Raw genomic sequence first — 26,601 nt, forward strand, 5'->3', positions numbered from 1 at the left:
GGTGCTATTACTGTCCTCATTCGTTTAGGAAACTGAGGCAGAGATTAAGTGACTTGCCCTGGATAACACAGCAAGTAGGTGTCTGAGGTTGGATTTGAACTGCATTTATTGATATAGCCATATTGTTTAAAGTAGTTTTCAATATAAGTATGCTAATTGATTTCCTAATTTTAGACCATCCTTATATCTCTGGTATAAATCCAACTTGATCATAATGACATTTTTTTATATTTTGCTATAGTCTTTTGCTAGGATTTTATTTAAAATTTTTACATCCAGAAAAATACTATCCACATCCAGAGAAAGAACTGATGGAATCTGAATGCAGATTGAAGCACATTATTTTTTACTTTATTTTTGTGTTTTTTTCTTGGTCTGTTTTTTCTTTTACAACATGACTGACATGGAAACGTTTTTCATGATTGCACATGTATAACCTATATCAAATTGCTAACCATCTCAGGAGGGGAGGGAAGGAGAGAATTTGGAACTCAAGAAATTTAAAAAACATGTTAAAAATTGGTTTTACATGCAATTGGGAAAAGATAATTTTTTTTGGAAAAATTTTACATCTATAATCATTAGTGATATTACTCAATACTTCTTTTTCTTTGCTTTATCCTTCTCTGGCTTAGGTAGAACTATATTTGTCTAATAAAAAAGTCTAGAAAAATTTTTTTCTTAATTTTTGAGAATAATTTGTGTAGCTTGGCTAATAACTACGTTTTAGATGTTTAGAGGTCCAACTCTCTCTTGAAAAAGTTTATTGATGATTTTTGTTTTTACCTATTTGCCTCCAACTCCCACCCCCTTATTAAATCCTTTCTTTCTATCTGTCTCTTTTTTAAAGACTGGGTCTCTCTATCATACCCAAGTGCAGGGGCTACTCACAAGCCCAATCCCACTACTGATCAGCATGGGTACTTCCATTTCTGACCTTGACTGGCTCGTCCCTCCTTAGGCAACCTAGTGGTCCCTGCCCTCCATTCCCAGGGGCTCACCAATTTAATGCCAAACTCAGTGTAAATATCTAACTATGCTCTAGCTTTAGACCTCCCTGGTAGCTAGGATTATAGGAGTGTACCATCATGCTTGGCTCCAATGTCTTAAGTAATACCCTTTTGCTCTTTTCTTTTCCAAGATGTTTTCCCTTGTTTTGTCCTCATTATTTATCTCCCTTTCCAATATTTTATAAATTTTATTTTCTGATTCACAGATTTAAACTTTAAACTTTTGCAGAGGTTCCCAAAGTGGGCGATACTGCCCCTTAGAGGGGTGCTGGAACAATCTAAGGGGTCAGTAGTAGCCTCGGGTGAAATTGAGGGGTGTTAAATAAAAATAAGGAGGTGATGGAAGCATAAGGAAAGAAGAGAAGAGAATTTTGAAAAACTGTTCATATATGTTTCATCTGTTGTGTGACAGAGTTAAAATTGTAGTGATTACATCATTTTCCAAATAAACACACAAAATGCAAGTTATAACTGATCAACGGTCAAGTCCACTGACAGGTCTTAATAAGCATGTGTTGGCAGGTGAGTGTGTCATGCATTGTTGGGAAGTCCAGTATGCATTGGCAGGAATATATGCATGTAATGACTTGTTTACAATATGATACTATACGGTTACATGATGTAATACTATGTTATCAAAATTTCAATGCAGGAAAAAACTCCACAAACTTACAATAAATTATTAAATTTAAGATGTGTCATTTAAAAAATATTTATATTTTTTTGAAATGCCACAAATTTCAAAAAACCGTTAAAGGGTTAAGGATTTCCAGGGGGGTGCTGAGTAATTTTTTTTTGGAAAAGGGGTCAGTAGGCCAAATAAGTTTGGGAACCTCTGCTTTAAAGTATCACATAAGTAGAAGTTATCATAGTTGCTATTTTGCAACAGCACACTTAATAGAATTCATTTTCAGAAATTCAAAGATTAGGGTCTCGGCTCTACAGCTGGAATTCCCACCCTTGGATCATAAATACCTCAGGACATATGTACATATCACAATGGCTATTCCAGTATTTTCCAAATCAATTTAAATTTTCTTTAACATAAACAAAAATTGGCCCCATACGGTTTATTAGGGACATGAGACTGCAGTGGTTGTCAAAGAACCAAACCAATAACAACAGGCAGGGCACTGCTCTAGAAAATACTGAAAATCATGATAACTAAAGACTTGGGATCAAATACTTTATACCTTATTATTAGGCTTGGGTATAAAGTTTCACCATTATCCTAGGCAACCTGGTTCTACAGTACAGAATAATTTCATTATTTTGAGTGTGATCATGTTTCTCTTCTTTCCTTCCTAACTAATGCTACAGCCTTTATCAACACTTGTATATTCGATGACATACTCAGGGTAAATCTGACGCTTATCAAAGATGACATAAGTGGAAGGACTGGTCATATTGTCCACACAGCTGTCACATCCGGTGACATTTTGAGGAAGATGAGTATACTCCATTTTTCCTTGAACAAATGCTCCGACCAAAACTTGGGCAACAAACATAATCCTGTTTTTGGCACTGCTGTTATGATTGTTGTGGGAAGAGCTGGCGTCTTTTGCAAAGTAAATACCTGGGAATAATCAGAAGAGAGCAAGGATGAGGACGACATTGGAAAAAAGAGTGTTTAATACATAAGAACACATTACCACTTTGTGGCTTTGATTCACTGTTTCCACATGACCTGAAATCATATGCATCATTACCATTGATGTTAAAATGATTAAAAATACACCCTTCTATATTTTAAAAAAATCCACTTATTTGAGTCTCACTATAAAAAATATAGTTAAGGCAAGGCAAGTTAACAAGCATTTACTCAAAGTCCACTACATGCCAGGTACCATATAAGCACTGGGGGGAAATTAAAGAAAGGCAAAAAACAATTCATAGTCTAATGGGAGCAGCAACAGGAACAATTATTTTTTTTTCAAGTTCATCATCTTTATTGCTCATATATTCAGAATAATCCATTATACAAATCTTTCAAAATAACTGGATATTACAAGAATAGTTTACAACGTAGCTCTGATTGCACGAACACTCAACACAGGAAACCATTTTTAGGAATACATTTGTTTTCTTTTAAGAATACTTTAATACAAAAAATAGGTCTTTGAACATCTTAGAGCACAGTTCAGTAATAAGAGATTCCTTTCTTATTAGTTAAGATAATGACTTATCATTTCTGGTTTTCTAATGCCATTTAACACAGCACATGTCAAACATATCCAAAGTAGTACTGAGACAGTGCTTTTTGTCTCATTGTCTTTCTGTCTTACTTTTCAAATACTGTTGAGTCTACAAAGTTCAAAGGACTTTAGGCCTTTTTTTACTGATCTGAAAGAATTCAAGTATTCTCTTGACTAGAAGAGTTCATTTAAATAGTTTTCCTTCTGAAATTACCTAGTTTGAACGTTAAGGTATCTCACTAACCCTTAACTGGTGGCACTATCTTTTTCATTCTGATGCAGGTTAGATTATCTAGAATTTTATTTTATTCCCCCTGCCTGGATAGAGTTTTTACATTCCACCTATAGCTCCTAGAAACAGGAACGATTATGTACAAACAAGATAAAGACAGAAAAATTTGAGATAATGAATAGAGGGAAGGCACTAATGAGCACTAAGGGAAAGATTTTCTGTAGAAGGTGGGATTTAAACTCAGACCTGAGCTAGAGAAGCTAGGAATGGGAGATGAAGAGAGAGGGTATTCTAGGGATGGGGGACAGCCACGGAAAATCCCTGGAGTGGGGAAATGAAGGCTGGTGTCACTGGATCACATTTTAGTCTATTTAATAGGTTTGTCTTACATGTACATATATAGAGCAAATATAGTGGAAATAGTACTGAAGTGGGAGCAGGAGTTAAGAGGTCTGGGTTCCAGTCCCTACTCTGCTAGCTGTGTGATCACCAATCAATCAAAAAACCCAAAAAAACAAGCATTTTTTAAGTGCTTGCTGTGTACCAGGCACTGCTTTAGGCACTGGGGATATAATTCCTGTCTTCAAGGAACACACATTTTATCATGAGATAACAGGTACATTAGTAAAGTACAGACAAAACAAATACAAGGTAAATTGGGGCTGAGGGCAGGCACTTGCCGATAGGGGAACATGAAAAGGCTTCATGGAGAGAATGACACCTGAGTAGAATTTTGAAGAAAATAAGGGATTCTAAGAGACTGAAGTGAGGTGGGAGTGCATTCCTGGGACACAGCCAGCGCAAAGGCACAGAGACAGGAGACAAGTGCTGTATATGAGAAACAGCCAGAAGGCCAATTTTGTTGGATCACAGAGTTCAGAAAGGGGAATAATATTTAATATAGTTGGGAAGGTAGTTTGTGGCTAGGTTGTGAAGGGGTTTAAAGGCAAACAGAGGAGCTTACATCTGATCATAAAAACAATTGGGAGGCTTTGGAGTTTATTGTATAGGGGAATAACACAGTCAGATTTGCAATTTAGGAAAATTCTGTTAGCAGCTATGTGGCAGATGGATTAGAGAGGACAGAAACTTGAGGCAAGGAGAACAATTAGAAGCATATTGTTTTGATGAACTATAGCTATATATTGAGGCATTTGTTTTTTCAGGTTTTTTAAAAAATTTACTTAATGGAGGGGTAGTGGGAGGGACAGATTAAAGAAGAAATACTTATTACTTGAAAAATAAAAATAAACTTTTTTAAAGAGAAAAAAATGTATTTACTTAGTTTGTATACATGTTGTATCACCTCAGTAGGCTGTGAATTACCTCAGGACAGAGACTATTATGTTTTTGCTCATTATTGGGATAGTTTTATCTTCCTGTATCAACCATGGTACTCCACCATATCATCATTCTCTGACTCTCTGATTGGAGAATAAGGCCATGAACTCCAAAGCTCCATTTAAGGAGGAAGCTCAGCTCAGATTTCTCATCTCTCACCTGGTTGTACCACTTTGGAACTTCTCCATTATGACCCCATTTCAGGTGCCTTTTCCACCTCATCTCCCCTGCCCCCATTGCCGGAAGCTTCCCTTTATGTGTCTGCCCTCATTAGATTGTAAGAAGGCTTCTAAGCAAAGGCTACAAATCCAACAATCAGTAAAAGAGAGAATAAAAAAATGACTATCATTTTCATTATTTTAGTATGGACTCTAACCATAACCTATGGCATGAAAAACCATTGTTGCCTTTCAACTACAAAAATTAATGACCAATCTATGCAAAACACACCCCCTTATAAAAATTGTTAATGAAACCTTCATTGACCTACCAACGCCATCCAACATTTCTGCTTGATGAAACTTGGGATCATTATTGGGAATCTGCCTAATTATCCAAATCCTTACATGTCTATTCCTAGCTATACATTATACCTCTGACACCCTAACAGCCTTTTCTTCAGTAGCCCACATCTGCCAAGACGTAAACTACGGCTGACTTATTCGTAACCTCCGTGCCAACGGAGTGTCACTATTCTTCATATGCCTATTCCTCCATATTGGCCGAGGAATCTACTATGGCTCCTACCTTTACAAAGAAACATGGAACACTGGAGTGATTCTTCTACTTATAGTTATAGCAACTGCCTTTGTTGGCTACGTTCTTCCATGAGGACAAATATCCTTCTGAGGCGCAACTGTTATTACTAACTTACTATCTGCTATCCCATACATTGGTACCACCCTAGTAGAATGAATTTGAGGCGGATTCTCCGTAGACAAAGCTACACTGACCCAATTTTTCTCCTTCCACTTTATCTTACCCTTTATCATTGCAGCACTAGCCATTGTCCACCTACTGTTCCTCCATGAAACAGGCTCAACTAACCCCTCAGGAATCAATCCTGACTCAGACAAAATCCCCTTTCACCCCTACTACACCGTTAAGGATATACTAGGCATAATCTTAATACTACTTATCCTTCTCCTACTAGCCCTATTTTCACCTGACATACTAGGTGACCCAGATAACTTCTCTCCCGCCAACCCCCTTAACACACCACCCCATATCAAACCAGAATGATACTTCCTATTTGCCTACACAATCCTCTGATCCTGAACAAACTAGGAGGAGTCCTCGCTCTATTAGCCTCTATCCTAGTTCTCCTAGTCATTCCACTCCTTCACACATCCAAACAACATAGCCTAATATTCCGACCTATCTCCCAAGTCCTTTTCTGAATTTTAACAGCCAACCTTTTTATCCTCACCTGAATTGGAGGACAGCCCGTAGAACAACATTACATTATTACTGGACAAACTGCATCCATCACATACTTCTTCCTAATCATTGTCCTAATACCCACAGCAGGATTATTTGAAAACTATATACTGAAACCTAAATGAAGAGTCCAAGTAATTTAACAAAAATACTGGCCTTGTAAGCCAGCAATGAAGGAGATCTCCTTCCTAGGACATATCAAGAAGAAGGCCGTGTACCTCACCATCAACACCCAAAGCTGATATTCTTATTAAACTACTTCCTGAAAATTCTCACACCTTACTTGCAATTCAATTTAAATGACATGTCAATATTAAAAAATTACCTTTCCATTTTACATAAATCCAACACCAGAACTCGTCTCACGTTTCAACATAGAATATGCAGCCGCACCATTTGCCATATTCTTCCTAGCTGAATATGCTAATATTATAGTCATGAATGCCATAACTACTATTCTATTCCTAGGCTCATCACTTAATCATAATTTTACTCACTTCAACACACTTTCCTTCATGATTAAAACAGGAACACTCACATTCCTATTTCTATGAATCCGAGCATCTTATCCTCGATTCTGATATGACCAACTAATGTACTTATTATGAAAGAATTTTCTACCTATTACATCAGCCCTATGCTTATGATTTATTTCCATTCCAATCACCTTATCATGTATTCCACCACAAATTTAAGAAATATGTCTGACAAAAGAATTATCTTGATAGGATAAGTTATAGGGGTGCAAGCCCCCTTATTTCTAGAACAATAGGACTTGAACTCATATTAGAGAACTCAAAGTCCTCCGAGTTTCCCTTATACCACATTCTAGTAGGGTCAGCTAAATAAGCTATTGGATCCATACCCTGAAAATGTTGGTTTATATCCTTCCCATACTAACGTCCCCGTATGTATTCTTAATTATCTCTATCAGTCTACTCCTAGGTACGTCATTGACCCTATTAAGTAATCACTGATTTATAGCCTGACTAGGGCTAGAAATTAATACACTAGCGGTCATCCCCATAATAACATACTCAAATCACTCCTGAGCTTCTGAATCCGCAATCAAATACTTTCTTACACAAGCAACTGCATCAATAATAATTATATTTGCCATCATCTACAATGCCTGAACAACCAATCAATGAACCCTATTCCAAATTTCCGACCAACTAGCCTCAATCCTCATGACGCTAGCATTAGCTATTAACTAGGATTAGCACCATTCCACTTCTGAGTACCTGAAGTCACACAAGGCATCCCACTTTCATCTGGCATAGTTCTATTGACCTGACAAAAAGTAGCCCCCACATCAATTATATATCAAATCTCACCATCACTAAATATAAAAATCTTAATTACCCTAGCTATCCTATCAACACTTCTAGGTGGTTGAGGAGGACTAAATCAAACCCACCTATGAAAAATCTTAGCATATTCATCAATTGCTCACATAGGATGAATAATCATCATCATCCTAATCAACCCAACCATAACCCTCCTAAATCTACTTATTTATATTGCTGCCACACTAACCCTATTCTTAACACTGAACTTCACATCAACAACAAAAATTAAATCACGAGCCAACTTATGAAACAAATCTACCCCAATAACAATAGTCATCATACTCACCTTACTCTCACTAGGAGGACTCCCACCACTAACTGGATTTATACCAAAATGACTAATCTTACAAGAACTTGTAGCCTACAATAACATTACAATAGCTACACTTAAAGCACTATCTGCATTACTAAATCTATTCTTCTACATACGAATTATTTATACATCAACCCTAACCATCTTTCCATCAACCAACAACTCTAAACTACAATGATCCAATCCACAAACAAAAAAATTGTATTAATTCCATCACTTAGAATCATTTCATCTATACTACTTCCCCTATCACCATTATTTATCACCCTATCATAAATAAGAATTACAAGCCTTTATCTTGCATCATCCGAACGCAAATCGAATACTTGAATTAAGCTAAATTCTTTTAATATCAAGCCCTGGCAGTCATTTGACTGCTTCTTTGAATTTGCAATTCAACGTAATATATACTTCAGAACCAACATAAAGGTTTAGGTTTAAATCAGAACAAAGGCCTTCAAAGCCTTAAGCAGGTGTTTAACCACCTAGACTTTGTTACACTATACCTACCTCATGCCTTTATAAGGGAAGAGAAAAGGTGTGAGGCCCCGGGGATCTCCCTCTATCCTCTCCACTAAATTGGTGGGTATTTATCCCACTTCTTCTTAGTTAACAGCTAAGCGCCTTAACATCTGGCTTCAATTTAATGGTAAAAAGAGATATCTATAGTCTCTGTCTTTGAATTTACAGTTCAATGCTTACCTCAGCCATTTTACCTATGTTCGTTAACCGTTGATTATTCTCAATCAATCATAAAGACATTGGTACCCTATACCTCCTATTTGATGCCTGAGCAGGAAGAGTGGGAACAGCCCTAAGCCTATTAATTCGAGCAGAATTCGGTCAGCCTGGAACCCTAATTGGTGATGACCGAATTTACAATGTCATTGTGACCGCCTATGCTTTTGTAATAATTTTCCTCATAGTAATGCCTATTATAATCGGAGGCTTCAGTAATTGACTAGTGCCTCTAATAATTGGTGCCCCTGACATAGCATTCCCACGAAGAAACAATATAAGTTTCTGGTTACTTCCACCCTCATTTCTCCTTCTACTGGTGTCCTCAACAGTAGAAGCTGGGGCAGGGACAGGGTGAACAGTCTACCCTCCATTAGCCGGAAACCTAGCCCATGCTGGTGCATAAGTAGATCTAGCAATTTTCTCCCTACATCTAGCAGGTATCTCTTCTATGTTAGGGGCTACTTCATCACCACTATTATTAACATAAAACCCCCAGCTTTATCTCAGTATCAGACCCCACTATTTGTTTGATCCGTTATAATTACAGCAGTCTTACTCCTCTTATCACTTCCAGTCTTAGCTGCAGGAATTACTATACTACTAACTGATAGTAACCTAAACATCACATTCTTTGACCCAGCAGGGGGAGGTGACCCTATCTTATTTCAACACCTATTCTGATTCTTTGGCCATCCAGAAGTATACATTCTTATTCTCCCAGGATTTAGCATGATTTCACACATCGTAACATACTACTCCGGCAAAAAAGAACCATTTGGCTACATGGGAATGGTATGAGCTATAATATCTATCAGCTTCTTAGGTTTAATTGTGTGAGCCCATCCCATATTCACAGTAGGGTTAGATGTAGACACTTGAGCCTATTTCACTTCCGCCAGTATAATTACTGTGATTCCAACAGGGGTTAAAGTTTTTAGTTGACTAGCCACCTCCACGGTGGGAACATTAAATGATCTCCTGCAATACTATGAGCATTAGGTTTTATTTTCCTCTTCACAACTGGAGGCCTAACAGGAATTGTTCTAGCCAACTCATCCCTAGACATCGTTCTCCATGATACTTACTATGTAGTAGCACACTTCCATTATGTCCTATCTATAGGAGCTGTATTTGCAATTACAGGTGGATTTGTTCACTGATTCCCCCTATTCACAGGACACACACTTAACGATATATGAGCTAAAATTCACTTCTCTGTAATATTCGTAGGAGTCAATCTTACATTCTTCCCGCAACACTTCCTAGGTCTTTCTGGTATGCCACGACGATACTCAGATTACCCAGATGCTTATACACTATGAAACGTACTCTCATCAATTGGCTCTTTCATTTCACTCACAGCTGTCATCCTGATAGTATTTATTATCTGAGAAGCCTTTGCATCCAAACGTGAAGTCTCCACTGTAGAACTAACAACCACTAACATTGAATGACTTTATGGCTGTCCCCCACCTTATCACACATTTGAACAGCCAGTGTTTGTAAAAGCTTAACAACAAGAAAGGGAGGAATTGAACCCCCTAAAACTGATTTCAAGTCAACTCCATAACCTCTACGACTTTCTCATAAGATATTAGTAATAACCATTACATAACTTTGCCATAGTTAAATTATAGGTTTAAACCCTATATATCTTACATGCCTTATCCAATACAACTGGGCTTTCAAGATGCCACATCTCCTATTATAGAAGAATTAACATATTTCCACAACCATACATTAATAATTGTTTTCCTAATCAGCTCACTAGTCCTGTATATTATTATCTTAATACTCACCATAAAGCTTACCCACACAAGTACTATAGATGCCCAAGAAGGGGAGACAATCTGAACCATCATACCAGCCGTGATCCTAGTATTAACTGCTCTCCCCTCCCTACGAATCCTTTATAAAATAGATGAAATTTATAACCTATATCTTACAGTCAAAGCCATGGGCCATCAATGATACTGAAGCTATAAATATACTGACTATGAAGATCTTACATTTGACTCATACATAGTACTGACCCAAGACTTGTCTCCCGGACAATTCCGATTACTGGAAGTAGACAATCAAGTAGTCCTCCCTATAGAACTCCCAATCCAGATACTTATTTCATCCGAAGACATTCTTCACGCTTGGGCTGTCCCATCTCTAGGACTAAAAGCAGATGCTATTCTAGGACGACTAAATCAAGCTACCTTGACATCTACCCTTCCAGGGGTCTACTATGGTCAATGTTCAGAAATTTGTGGCTCCAATCACAGTTTTATGCCTATTGTGCTTGAAATGACCACACTAAAATATTTCGAGAACTGATCTTCTATAATGCAATCATTTTTGAGAACTAAAACTAATACTATGAGTATTTTAAAGGTTTAAAGCCCCTCAAAACATATGCCACAACTAGACACATCAACCTGATTTTTAATCATTACCCTAATAGTAACTTCACTATTCTACATCTATCAACTAAAAATAATAAATCAAACAATAACTTCCATCCCCCCACAAGATGACAAAAAACTTACCAACAAAAGCTCAATTACCCTGAGATAAAAAATGAACGAAAATCTATTTGCCCCATTCATCACCCCTACGATCATAAGTATCACAACACTACCAATCATTATACTCTTCCCATGTATCATTCTCTCAACCCCAAAACGCTGACTCCCCAATCGTATCCAGATACTATAGATCTGACTAATCCGACTAATCACAAAACAAATGATATCAATGCACAACACACGAGGTTGAACCTGAGCTCTTATACTTATATCACTTATCCTTTTCATTGCATCTACTAACCTCCTAGGTCTTCTCCCATATTCCTTTATCCCAACAACACAACTCTCAATAAATATTGGCATAGCCATTCCATTATGACTGGGCACAGCAATTATAGGATTCCGTAACATCTCTAGCATACTTTTTACCACAAGGAACACCCACTCCCCTTATTCCCATACTAATTATTATTTAAACAATTAGTCTCTTCATCCAACCCCTAGCCCTAGCAGTACGGTTAACAGCTAACATTACCGCAGACCACCTGCTCGTTCACCTAATTGGTTCTGCCACACTAGCCTTATCCTCTATTAGCATAACTGTGTCAATCATTACATTCATCATTCTTTTCCTACTGACAATCCTAGAACTGGCTGTAGCCATAATTCAAGTCTACATCTTTACATTCCTAGTAAGCCTACTCTTGCATGATAACTCCTAATGACTCACCAGACACACACTTATCACATAGTTAACCCAAGCCCATGACCATTAACAGGCTCCCTCTCAGCACTTTTACTAACATCTGGCCTCATCATATGATTCCATTTTAACTCCTCTTCATTGTGCTCATTGGTCTCACATGCATACTTCTTACACTATATCAATGATGACGTGATACTGTATGAGAAGGAACATTCCAAGGACATCACACCCCTGTAGTACAAAAAGGCCGCTGATATGGGATGATCCTATTTATCCTATCAGAAGTATTCTTCTTCCTTGGTTTCTTTTGAGCCTTTTATCACTCAAGCCTTGCTCCAACCCCTGAACTAGGTGGCTGTTGACCCCCTAACAGAATTCATCCTCTTAACACATTCGAAGTGCCACTACTAAATACATCAATCCTATTAGCATCAGGGGTATCAATTACATGAGCCCACCACAGCCTAATATAAGGTAATCGAAAACAAATAATTCAAGCACTATCAATTACAATTCTCTTAGGCCCATATTTTACTATTCTACAGGCTATAGAATATTATGAATCCTCATTTACCATTTCAGATGGAATCTATGGATCCACCTTCTTTGTAGCCACAGGCTTCCACGGTTTACATGTAATTATTGGCTCAACATTCCTAATTGTTTGCCTACTATGACAATTTAATTACCACTTCACATCAACTCACCACTTTGGCTTTGAAGCAGCCACCTGATACTGACATTTTGTAGATGTAGTATGACTATTCCTATATGTACTGATCTACTGATGGGGTTCGTATTTTTCTAGTATAATTAGTACTACTGATTTCCAATCATTAAGTTCTGGGTAAAACCAGAGAAAAATAATAAATCTTATTATTACACTAATTATTAATTCTTTACTGTCAACCATCATTGTTTTGATCACCTTTTGACTACCTCAACTTTATCTTTATCTAGAAAAATCTAGTCCATATGAGTGCGGGTTTGACCCATTAGGCTCAGCCCGACTACCATTTTCACTAAAATTTTTCTTAATTGCTATTACATTTCTACTATTTGACCTAGAAATCGCCCTCCTACTACCATTGCCATGGGCTATTCAACTCTCAAACTCCAACGCAATATTAATCTTATCATACTGCCTAATTTTACTTTTAACAGAAGGATTAGCCTATGAATGACTACAAAAAGGCTTAGAATGAACTGAATAGGTTTTTAGTCTAACTAAGATAATGGATTTTGACTCAATTTATCATGGTCTAAATCCATGAATACGTTATGATCTCCATTAATCTAAATCTAATTATAACCTTCTCACTAGCATTGGCAGGGGTGCGGATCTACTGATCCCACCTAATATCAACACTTCTATGCCTAGAAGGAATAATACTATCACTATTTATCCTAATAGCACTTCTAATTTCTCACTTCCACATATTCTCTACATCAATAGTACCCTTAATTCTACTAGTATTCTCAGCTTGTGAAGCAGGCGTTGGCCTAGCATTACTAGTCAAGACATCTAGCAATTACGGTAACGATTATATCCAAAATTTAAACCTTCTGCAACGCTAAAGATTCTAATTCCCACATTCATGCTAATCCCACTACTTGATGATCCAAAACCCCCTGACTATGAATTAATCCAACAACACATAGTCTACTAATTAGCATCTTCAGCATTATACTATTATATCATAATTCTGACTTAGGATCTAATTACAACAGCACATTCTGCACAGACTCCCTATCAAGCCCATTACTAGTTTTGTCTTGCTGACTTCTTCCTGTAATAATAATGGCAAGTCAAAACCATCTAGCCAAAGAAAATGAAAACCGAAAAAAAACCTACTTAACTATATTAATTATTCTTCAACTATCACTAATCATAGCATTTTCATACTCAGAACTTATCATATTTTATGTTTTATTTGAAACCACACTCATCCCAACCTTAATCATCATCACATGATGAGGGAATCAAAATGAACGACTAAATGCTGGCTTATATTTCCTATTCTACACCCTAATAGGTTCACTCCCCTTACTAGTTGCACTCCTACTTATACATAATAACCTAGGATCACTGCACATCCTAACAATAAGCATGGCACCAAATACCTTAAACTTTTCTGCCCCTAACTCAATCTTATGATACGCATGCATGACTGCTTTCATAGTTAAGATACTCCTACCCAGTCTTCATCTATGACTCCCCAAAGCCCACATAGAAGCCCCCATTGCAGGATTGATAGTCCTAGCGGCCATTCTATTAAAACTCGGGGGCTATGGAATCATACGTATTACAATCTTCACCGAGCCCATCACCATATACCTCTCATATCCATTTATTATTCTATTGATATGAGGTATAATCATAACAAGCTCTATCTGTCTCCGCCAAACAGACCTTAAGTCCTTAATTGCCTACTCTTCAGTAAGTCACATAGGCTTAGTAATCATTGCTGCCCTTATGCAACCCACACTAAGCTTTATAGGCGCCACAACCCTAATAATTGCCCATGGACTAACATCCTCCATACTATTCTGCCTAACCAACACAAACTATGAACGCAACCACAGCCGAACCATAATTCTTGCTTGAGGATTACAAATGATTCTCCCACTAATATGCGCTTGATGACTGCTTGCCAGCCTAGCTAACCTAGCCCTACCTCCAACCATCAATCTTTTAGGAGAATTAATAGTAATTATTTCATCCTTCTCCTAATCCAATTTTTCTATTATTCTTCTAGGCATTAATACCGTAATTACAGCGCTTTACTCACTCCCTATACCAACTACTTCACAACGAGGCAAATTTACTCATCATATATACCCAATCAAACCATCTTTTACCCGAGAACACATTCTAATAGTACTTCACCTAATCCTGTTACTAATTATTTCACTAAACCCCAAAATCATTTTGGGCCTTACATACTGCAAATATAGTTTAATAAAAACATTAGACTGTGAATCTAAATATAGGAGTTTAAACCTCCTTATATGCCGAAAAAGTCCCAAGAACTGCTAACTCTTGACTCCATATCCAACAAATATGACTTTCTTACTTTCAAAGGATAATAGCAATCCATTGATCTTAGGAACCAAAAATTTTGGTATAATTCCAAATAAAAGTAATTAACTACATGCTCAACACTATAATTCTTTTATCAATTATCATCCTAACATTTCCCCTAATAATTAACCTCGCCTTTCCACATAAAACTAATTATTTTCCAACCTACTGCAAAAAGGCTGTCAAATTCACCTTTCTCATTAGCCTTCCTCCACTACTCTTATTTATTTACTCCGGGCAAGAATCCACAATCACTAACTGGCAATGATTCTCAATTGGCACCTTTAATATGACTATAAGCTTTAAACTAGATTACTTCTCCATTAACTTCATCCCCATCACATTCTATGTAACCTGATCCATCCTAGAGTTCTCACTATGATACATACACTCAGACCCCTACATCCATCGATTTTTCAAATACTTGATTACATTCCTATTTACTATAATTATCCTAGTCTCTGCTAACAATTTATTCCAACTATTTATAGGATGAGAAGGAGTGAGTATTATATATCATTCATACTGATTAGATGGTGACACAGATGATCTGATGCTAATACAGCAGCCCTACAAGCTATTCTATATAACCGCATTGGTGACATTGGCTCATATTGGCCACAGCCTGGCTAATAATCAACAATGACTCTTGAGACTTCCAACATATTTTCATAACTAATATAGACACCCTAGCCCTACTAGGCCTGATCATCACCGCAACAGGCAAATCAGCCCAATTTGGCCTTCACCCATGACTACCCTCTGCCATAGAAGGGCCTACGCCCATCTCAGCCCTTCTTCACTCAAGCACCATAGTTGTAGCAGGAATTTTCTTACTAATTCGCTTCCATCCTATAATAGAAAACAATGCTATAGTCCTCACCATCGCTCTATGCCTAGGCACTATAACAACCCTCTTTACTGCAATATGTGCTATCACACAAAATGATATCAAAAAAATTGTAGCATTCTCTACATCAAGTCAACTAGGACTTATAATAGTAACAATTGGTCTTAATCAACCATATCTAGCATTTCTTCACATCTGTACCCATGTCTTCTTCAAAGCTATACTATTTCTCTGCTCAGGCTCAATTATTCACAGCCTAAATGATGAACAAGACATTCGAAAGATAGGAGGACTGCTGCACATCCTTCCAATTACTTCATCAGCCCTAATAAAAGGTAGTTTAGCACTCATAGGAACCCCCTTCCTAGCCGGCTTTTACTCTAAAGACTCCATCATAGAAGCTATAAATACATCCTACGCCAACTCATGAGCTATGATCATAACCTTAATCGCCACCAGCCTTACAGCTGTCTACAGCCTATGAATCATCTACTTTGCCCTACTCAACCAACCACGTTTCCTTCCCATATCCCCTGTCAATGAAAACAACCCAGACTTAACTAACCCTATTATGCGCTTAGCCCTAGGTAGCATCTTTGCAGGATTTATTCTAACAATAAACATCCCACCAACTTCTATTATCCCAATAACAATACCACCCATACTAAAACTAGTAGCCCTGTCACTATCATCGGCCTATTCATTGCTATAGAACTTAACTCGCTAACTAGTAAATCACCAATATTACCCATAATCCATACTCACAACTTCTCTAACATGCTAGGCTACTTTACACATCTATTCCACTGTGTATACCCCCTAGCAAACTTACAAAAAGGCCAATACATTGCTACCATACTAATTGACTTAAATTGATACGAAAAAACTGGACCTAAAGGCCAAGCAAACCTTCACAGTACCACATCCTCATACATCTCATCCACCCAAAAAGGCTTAATCAAAATATATTTTCTATCATTCATCATTACTATCCCCATAATAATAATAATAGCCATTTAGTTATGACCACGAACAACTTCCAAAACAATATAAATAGTAATAAACAAGATTCAACCTAGCAACACTAGAGCTCATCCTCCACACCCATATAATAAAGACACCCCACTATAATCTTGACCCACAAAAAAGTCACCAATGGTATCAAACAATTCAACAGCAGTAATAATCTCTACTTTACCCAACACAAAATACCAAATTAACTCTGCCAATAAAGTAAATAACAACATACTAAAAGCCACTGTATTACCCACTCAACTCTCAGGATACTCCTCAGTGGCTATAGCAGCAGTATAACTATCAACATACCACCAACATAGATTAAAAAAACTACCAAACCTAAAAAAGTATCTTCTAAACTAACAACAATTGAGGGCAGGGAATTAGCTTCTTTTCTCTTTTTTTTTTCTTCCTTCCTTTCTCACCAGCACTTAAGACATAGTAAGCACTTAATATTTATTGACTATTTACTTAGTATTTCTGGTACCTAGCACAAATACCTGGCCATAGTACATACTTAATAAATACTTCTTGAATTGAATATGGATGGAAGTTCCTTCCAAATCTAAAATCCATTTTGATCTAAGTCTGTCATTTCATTAGTGTGGGGCATTTTCCAAATGTGGAAAATCCTTCCACCAATGCAGATCCATGACTCCTTTGTAATTTAGGGTTTTTTTTTCTAGTTTTGTATCCATTCCATTTTTCTCATTTTATTAAAAATTTTTTTAAAATAGTATTTTATTTTTCCCACTCATATATCAAGACAATTTTAGCGTTCATTTTCTTCTAATTTTGGCTGCTTCGGTTTTGTTTATGCAAAACTTTTTAATTGAATATAATCAAAATTATCTCTTTTACATTTCATAATGCTATCTCTTGTTTGGTCATGAATTCTTCCCTTCTCCACAGATCTGACAGGTACACTACTCCTTGCTCTTCTTATTTGCTTATGGTGTTACCTTTTATATCTAAATCATGCACCCATTTTGACCTTATTTTGGTAAATGGTGTGATATATTGATCTATACCTAGTTTGTGCCCTATTGTTTTCCAATTTTCCTAGCAGTTTTTGTCAAATAGTGAGTTCTTATTCCAAAGGCTAGGGTCTTTAGATTTATATAAAACTAGGTTACTATGGTCATTACTGTGTCTTGTGTACCTAATCTATTCCACTGATCTACCACTATATTTCTTAGCCAGTACCAGAGGTTTTTTTTTTTACATTTTTATTAATTTATTTTGATTTATCAATAATTATACTTTTGAGTTTAAAATTTTTCTCCCCTTCCTCCCCCCCACCCTCCCAAAGATGGCACACAATCTGATATCGGCTATACATTTTCATTCATATTAAACATATTTTCACATTAGTGATGTTGTAAGTAAAAATTAAAACCAATAGAAGTAACCATCAGAAAGAGGAAACAAAACTCAACAGAAGAGAAAAAAATAGCAATTCAACTTCCATAGTTCTTTCTTTGGATGTAGGTGGCATTTTCCATCATGAGGCCTCTGGAGATGTCTTAGATCCTTATATTGCTGGGAAGGGTTAAATTTATCAATATTAGTCCTCATGCAACATGGTTGTTATTGTGTACAATGTTCTCTTGGTTCTGTTCACTTCACTCAGCATCAGACCAAACAAGTCTTTCCAGGTTTTTCTGAAGTCAGCCTGTTTATCATTTCTTATAGCACAACAGTATTCCATTACATTCATATACCACAACTTGTTCAGCCATTCCCCAACTGATGAGCATCCTCTCGATTGCCAATTCTTTGCCACCACAAAAAGAGCTGCTATAAATATTTTTGTACATGTGGGTCCTTTTCCCATTTGTATGATCTCTTTGGGATGTAGCCCTAGAAGTGCTATTACTGGGTCAAAGAGTATGCACATTTTTATAGCCCTTTGGGCATGGTTCCAAATTGCTCTCCAAAATGGTTGGATCATTTCACAACTCCACCAACAATGCATTAGTGTTCCAATTTTCCCACATCTTCTCCAACATTTATCGATTTTTCTGCTTTGTCATGTTGGCCAATCTGATAGGTGTTATGTGGGAGTACCAGATAGTTTTGATGATTACATCTTTATAATATAGTTTTGAGATCTGGTATTGCTAGGCCACCCTCCTTTGTATTTTTTTCATTAATTCCCTTGATATTCTTGACCTTTTGTTCTTCCATATGAATTTTGTTATTTTTTTTTAGCTCTATCAAATGATTTTTTGGTACTTTGATTGGCACGGCACTGAATAAGTAAATTAGTTCATGCAGAATTGTCATTTTCATTATATTGGCTCAGCCTTCCCATGAGCAACTGATATTTTTCCAGTTGTTTAGATCTGACTTTATTTGTGTGAGTATTTTGTAATTGCTTCATATACTTCCTGGGTTTGTCTTGGCAGGTAGACTCCCAAGTATTTTGTATTTTCAACAGTTATTTTAAGTGGAATTTCTCTTTCTATCTCTTGCTGTTGGGCTTTGTTGGTCATATAAAGAAATGCTAATGATTTATGTAGGTTTATCTTATATCCTGCAACCCTAAAGTTGTTAATTATTTCAAGTAGTTTTTTAGTTGATTCTCTAAGTATACCATCATATCATCTGCAAAGAGTGATAGTTTTTTTCCCTCATTACCTATTCTAATTCCTTCAATTTCTTTTTCTTTTCTTATTGCTATAGCTAACATTTCTTGTACTAAATTAAATAACAGCGGTGATAATGGACATTCTTGCTTTACTCTGATCTTATTGGGAAGGCTTCTAACTTATCCCCATTACAGATAATACTTGCTGATGGTTTTAGATAGATACTGCTTATTATTTTAAGGAATGTTCCATTTACTCCTACGCTCTCTACTGTTTTTAATATGAATGGGTGCTATATTTTGTAAAAAGCTTTTTCAGCATCTATTGAGATAATCATATGATTTCTGTTGGTTTTGTTACTGATAATGGTCAATTATGTTGATAGTTTTCCTAATATTGAACCAACCCTGCATTCCTGGTATAAATCCCACCTGGTCATAGTGTATAATCCTTGTGATATATTGCTGTAATCACCTTGCTAGTATTTTGTTCAAAATTTTTGCATCAATATTCATTTGGGAAACTGGTCTATGATTTTCTTCCTCTGTTTTAGCTCTTCCTGGTTTAGGTATCAACACCATATTTGTGTCATAAAAGGAATTTGGGTAAGACTCCTTCTTCACCTATTTTTCCAAATAATTTATATAGTACTGGAATTAATTTTTCTTTAAATGTTTGGTGGATTTCACTTGTGAATCCATCTGGTCCTGGGGATTATTTCTTAGGGAGTTCATTAATGGCTTGTTAAATTTCTTTTTCTAAGATGGGGTTATTTAGGCATTCTATTTCCTGATCGGTTAATCTGGGTAATTTATATTTTTGTAAATATTCGTTGATTTCACTTAGATTTTCAGATTTATTGGTACATAATTGTGCAAAACATTTCCTAATGATTGCTTTAATTTCTTCTTCACTGGTGGTAATTTCACCTTTTTCATTTTTGATACTGGACATTTGGTTTTCTTCTTGTTTTAACCAAATTAATCAATGGCTTATCTATCTTGTTGGGTTTTTTTCCCCATAAAACTGGCTCCTAGTTTTATTTTTTAATTCAATAGCTTTTTTTTAAACTTTCAATCTTATTAATCTCACCTTTGATTTTCAAGACTTTCAATTTGGTGCTAAATTGGGGATTTTTAATTTTTTCTTTTCTAGTTTTTTTAGTTGCATGCCCAATTCATTGATCTATTTTTTCTCTATTTTGTTGATATAAGAATTTAGAGAAATAAATTTTCCCTTAAATACTGTTTTGGCTGCCTCCCATAAATTTTGGTAAGTTGTCTCATTGTTGTCATTCTCTTTAAACAAACATTGTTTCTATCATTTGTTCTTTGCCTTACTTATTCTCTAGGATTAGATTATTTAGTTTCCAATTAATTTTTAATCTATCTTTCCACTGCCCTTTGTTGAATGCAACTTTTACTGCATTATGATCTGAACAGAATACATTTAATATTTCTGCCTTTCTACATTTGATTTTGAGGTTTTTATGCTCTAACACATGATCAATTTTTGTGCAGGTGCCATGTGTTGCTGAGAGAAAGGTATATTCCTTTCTGTTACCATTTAGTTTTCTCCAAAGGTGTGTCATATCTAACTTTTCTAATATTTAATTTACCTCCTTAGTTACTTTCTTGTTTATTTCTTGGTTGGATTTATCAAGTTCTGAGAGGGGACAGCTGAGGTCTAGTATAGTTTTGCTATCTACTTCTTCCCGTCCCTCACTTAACTTCTCCTTTAAGAATCTGGATGCTATACCACTTGGTGCATATATGTTTAGTATGGATATTGCTTCATTGTCTATAATATCTTTTAGCAAGATGTAGTTTCCTTCCTTATCTCTTTTAATTAGGTCTATTTTGGCTTTTATTTTGTCTGAGATCAGGATTACTACCCCTGCTTTTTAATAGATTCTGCTCTAACCCTTTACTTTTACTCTTTGTGTGTCTCTGCTTCAAATGTGTTTCTTATAAACAACATTGTAGGATTCTGGTTTTTGATCCACTCTGCTATCTACTTCCATTTTATGGGAGAGTTCATCCCATTCACATTTACAGTTTTGATTACTGTGTATTTCCCTCCATTCTATTTTTTCCTTCTATTTGCCCTCTCCTTTCACCCTTCCTTTCCTAACCAGTGTTTTGCTTCTGACCACCACCTCCCCTGAACTACCCACCCTTGTATCAGTCCCCTCTATCCCCTTACTTAATCTCTTCCCTTCCTGCTTTCCTGTCGGGTAAAATAGGTTTCTACATTCAACTGATTGTGTATATTATTCCTTCTTTGAGCCAATATTGATCAGAATAAGGTTCAAGCTATGCCATCACCCATTCTACCATCTTCCCCTCTACTGTAATTGATCTTTTGTGCCTCCTCATGTGAAATAACTTACTCCATTCTACCTCTCCCTTCCTTCTATACCCAGTATACTCCTCTTTCTCATCCCTCAATTATTTTTATGTCATTCCCTCAAATTCACCTTATACCTGCACCCTCTATGCATATTCCTTCTAGCTGTACTATGAGTGATACAATTTTTAAGAATTATAAGTATCATCTTCTCATGCAGGGCTATAAAGAATTTAACTCTATTGAATCTCTTATTTTTTTCCCTCTTTTTACCTGTTTATGCTTCTCCTGGGTCTTGATATTGGAGATCAAATTTTTGGTTTAATTCTGGTCTTCTTATGAAAATTTGAAATCCTTCTATTTTATTGAATGACCATTTCCCTGCCTTCATGTATTATGCTTAATTTTGCTAGATAAGTGATTCTTGGTTGTAGTCCTAGCTCCTTTGCTTTCTGGAATATCATGTTCCATGACTTCTGATTTTTTAATGTTGTAGCTGCTAAGTCCTGTTTAATCCTGATGATAGCTCATCAATATTTGAATTGTTTCTTTCTGACCACTTGCAGTATTTTTGACTTGACCTGATAGATCTGAAATTTGGCTATAACGTTCCTTGGAATTTTTATTTTGGGATCTCTTTCCTCAGATGACTGGTGCCTATTTTGCCTTCTGATTCTAGGATATCAGGACAATTTTCTTGTTAATTTCTTGAAAGATGCTAAGTCCTCCTTTTTTTAATAGCTTTCAGGTAGTCCAATGATTCTGACGCTGCCTCTCCTGGATTTATTTTCCAGGTTAGTTGTTTTTCCAATGAGGTAGTTTACATTTTTTTTTCTATTTTTTCATTCTTTCAAATTTTATTGATTGATTCTGGGTGTCTCATAGAGTCATTAGCTTCTACTTGTCCAATTCTAACTTTTAAGGAGCTGTTTTCCTCACTTAGCTTTTGTACCTCTTTTCCCATTTGGCCAATTGTACTTTTTAAGGAGTTGTTTTCTTCAGTAGACTTTTATATCTCCTTTTCCATTTGGCCAATTCTACTTTTTAAGCAGCTGTTTTCTTTTTCCAAGCTGTTGACTCTTTTTTCATAATTCTCTTCCATCACTCTCATTTCTTTTCCCAATTTTTCTTCTAACTCTCTTATTTGATTTTTAAGTTCCTTTTTGAGCTCTTCCATGAGTTTTTTCTGGACTTCAGATCACTTCCTGTTTTTCTTTGGGGTTTTGCCCATGGGTGTTTTGACATTGTTGTCCTCTTCTGAGTTTGTGTCATGATCTTCCCTGTCAACATAATAACCTTCTACAGTCAGATTCTTTTTTTGTTCCTTTTTGCTCATGTTTTTTGACCTTTTCTGTTTCTTTTAAATTTGAACTCTGCTCCTTGGGTGGAAGGAACACTGTCTCAGGCTTCTTGTGCCCTGGGCTGCAGGCCCTGACTGTTTACCTGGTGCTACACTGATGTTGCCCTGGGGCCACGGGGGGCCTACTATCTGGTGTTGCTCTGAGGGAATGGGGTAGTGGGTGGCTGGTGGTGCGGTAGGCTGTAAGGGTCTGGTAGCTTACCTGGTGCTGAGTCAGGGTCCCAGTGCTGGTGTCTGGTGTGTGTTGAGGCCCATGTGGTTTTCCTGCATTGGCTTCTGCCTGTTTCCCTGAGTTACACTGAAGCATGTGGTGGTATGGTTGCTGGAGGTGCCTGTTTGCCTGGGGCTAAACTGAAGCATGTGGTGGTTCTTGGAGCTGGAGGCTGCCCTATTTCCCTGGCTAGGCTGAGGCATGTGGAGGGGTCCTATTCTCCCACTGGTTTGCTGAGGTGGGGCTTACTGGGACACTTCCTGTCCTGGACCACACTCCCTTTTTACTCAAGTGAGACAGACCTTTCCTGCTGACCTTCCAAGTTTCTTGAACGAAGAGACTGTTTCACTCTGTCTTTTTGCTGGTTCTGCTATTCCAGGATGTGTTTCAGGTTGCTATTTTATGGTTGTTTGGAGATGGACATGAGTTATGGCAATTTACTGCTTACTCTACCATCTTGGCTCCTGGAAGTCCTCAGGTTTGTGGTTTTTGTTTTTTTTTAATAGTTCAGAGATTTTATTCTAATTGCTTTAATTAAAGTGCTTATTTGTAGAAATGAAAATTGAAAACAAGTATATAAAACAGTTGATTACCAATTGTGTATTGAAACCATTAAGACTTTCCACAACACCAAACAAATCAGTTCTGAGTTTTTCCAGAGATAAAGTTTAACACCTTCATAATCTTCAGTGTTTAGCAAAATACAGAAAAAAAAAAAGAAAAGTTTGTTTTTTTTTCAGATGGCAAATATGACCCTACAGTATGAGGGGCATTAAAAGACATTTCATACATCTACAAGTAGGGGGATTGTTCCAAAATAGAACCAAATTCTTCTAGAACGGAATGACTCACCAAGTTTGCATGCTTGATTTATTTTCTTCCAAAACCTAGACACTACAGAAAAATGTCTGGTGTTCTAGACTGTACCTTTGAAATATCTCCAGACAAGCTTTGGGGCTAACAGAGACTGTGTTTGTTGTAGAGAAGTTTCTGGAGTGGTTTCAAACAGAAGTACTATCTACCTGACCTAAAAGACTGATTTACTGTTTTCTAAATACCTCAAAAAGCTCTTCTCAACATTTATAACCAGCCATCATTGTGTCCTTCCTAAGAGTTATTCAGCTATGAAGGAGGACTAATATAACTTAGTTTCAGAGTTATCTGGAGCACCGAGAGATTCAGAGCTTTCTGGCTAGCGTGTGTCAGAGCTAGGAGAGGTGATGATGTCTATGGAAATGGGAGGAGCTATCAAAGAAAACTCTACACCTAACCAGCAACATTAAGTATGATCCTTCAGGGGTAAAAAAAAAAATGGACATTCAGTGAAATAGAGGACTTTCAAGCATTCTTTGATGAAAAGACCAGAGCTGAATAGAAAATTTGACTTTCAAATACAAGACTCAAGAGAAGCATGAAGAGGTAAACAGGAAAGAGAAATCATAAGGGACTTATTAAGGTTGAACTGTTTACATTTCTGCATGGAAAGATGACATTTGTAACTTCTGAGACCTTTGTCAGTATTAGGGTAGTTGGAGGGAAAAAATTATATGTATGTAGATAGATAGATAGATGGATAGAGGGCATGGGGTGGGTTGAGGATGAAGAGGTGATATTTGGAGGATAAAATTAAGGAGTGACAGAGGATTGTGCTGGGAGAGGGAAAGAGGGAGAGAGAGAATGGGGTAAATTATCTCACACAGGAAAGGGCTTTTATAGTGGAGGGGAAACAGGAGAAGGTGAGAGGGAATAAGTGAATCTTGCTCTCATCAGATTTGGCTTGAGGGGGGAATACCATACACATTCAGTTGGGTACAGAGGTCTGTCTTACTCTGCAGGAGGGTAAGGGGGAAAGGGATAAGAGAGCAGGGGGATGATAGAGGAGATTGGGGGAGGGGGCGATCAGAAGCAGACACTTCTGAGGAGGGATGGGGTCAGGGAAGAGAGTGGAATAAATGGGGGGTGGGATAGGATAAAGGGAAATGTGGTTGGTTTTTCACAACATAACTACTATGGAGGTGTTTTGCATGACTACACATGTATAACTTGTATTGCTTGCCTTCTCAGTGAAGGTGGGTGGGGAAGGAAGAAGGGAGAAAATTTGGAATCCAAAATTTTAAAAACAAATGTTAAAAAATTGTTTTCACATGCAACTGGGAAATAAAATGTACAGGCAATGGGGTATAGAAATCTATCCTGCCCTTAGGAAAAAAGAAGGGGAAGGGTATAAGAGAAGGGGGGTGGGAGACAGAAGGCAGGGTAGATTAGGGGAAGGGGTATTCAGAATGCATGCCATCTTGGGGTGGGGGAAGGGCCGAGATGGGGAGAAAATTTAGAACTCAAAATCTTGCGGTAGTGAATGTTGAAAACTAAAAATAAATAAATTAATAAAAAATAAAAATAAACAAAAATTTAAAAAAAAAGAAAACTCTAATTAAGGGTACGCTTTCATGGAGTACACCATGAACATCCATCAAAACTCCAGAGTCTCAGATATCTTCTAGGATATATTCTAAGCATCATGGAAAATAAGTCAGCAATGATCACTGTGCTTCTTGATTTCTCTAGCAATAGCAAGGTTATAGTAAGGAACATTGCTGATTTGTTGATTAAATGGCGAAAGTTTGCCTAGGCAGGAACTTTCTGGGGGTACTTAGTGAAATGATGGAATTGTGGAATAGCAACTTCCTTGCTTTGTCATAGACTAACCATCACACAAAAACTTTTTAGTTATGAATCAAGGTGTGTATAAATTCATAGAACAATCAAACAATGCCATGTTCCATTGATTATGGGATTTCATGTCTGTTAATAATTTGTCCTCAGTGCCTTAGGGGAGACCTAAGGTCTCACATCTCTAAAAATACAAACTGAAATTTGACATGTTTATCGAGGTGCACAGGTGGTGATGACCCTCCATTTCTGAAACAGAAGAAATGAGCAAAGTGTGGGTTTCAAACAGCAATTATCAAACTCTAGCTAGATAGTACAGTGGACAGAGTGCAGGGCCTAGAGTGAGGAGGACTATCTTCATGAGTTCAAATCTGGCCTCAGACACTTACTAGCTCTGTGTCCCTGGGCAAGGCACTGAACCCTGTTTCCTCATCTATAAACTGAGCTGGAGAAGGAAATGCCAGTATCTTCGCCAAGAAAACCCCAAGTAGGGTCACAAAGAGTCAGACATGACCAAACAACAAAAGTTAATACTAATAAGAGGAAAAATTATCAAAGATAATCATGTGTTTATATGAATATAACTTCTATTTAGAGAAGCAGTGTGGTATAGTAGACA

The 26,601-nt window shown here is 36.9% G+C and overlaps 1 protein-coding gene across 1 annotated transcript in view; it reads right to left on the minus strand.

Annotated features, from left to right (window-relative positions):
• Positions 1 to 2,065: 2,065 nt before the first annotated feature.
• LOC114028086 (zinc finger CCCH-type antiviral protein 1-like) overlaps positions 2,066 to 26,601 on the minus strand; it is a 112,358-nt gene continuing 87,822 nt past the window's right edge. Inside the window, exon 14 of the mRNA XM_027842287.1 lies at positions 2,066 to 2,586. Coding sequence (XP_027698088.1) covers positions 2,315 to 2,586 — 272 coding nt within the window. The 3' untranslated portion in view covers positions 2,066 to 2,314. The remainder of the gene's footprint in view (positions 2,587 to 26,601) is intronic.

This window comes from Vombatus ursinus, unplaced genomic scaffold (genome assembly GCF_900497805.2).
Source record: "Vombatus ursinus unplaced genomic scaffold, bare-nosed wombat genome assembly UNPS02014870.1, whole genome shotgun sequence".
Lineage (NCBI taxonomy): Eukaryota > Metazoa > Chordata > Mammalia > Diprotodontia > Vombatidae > Vombatus > Vombatus ursinus.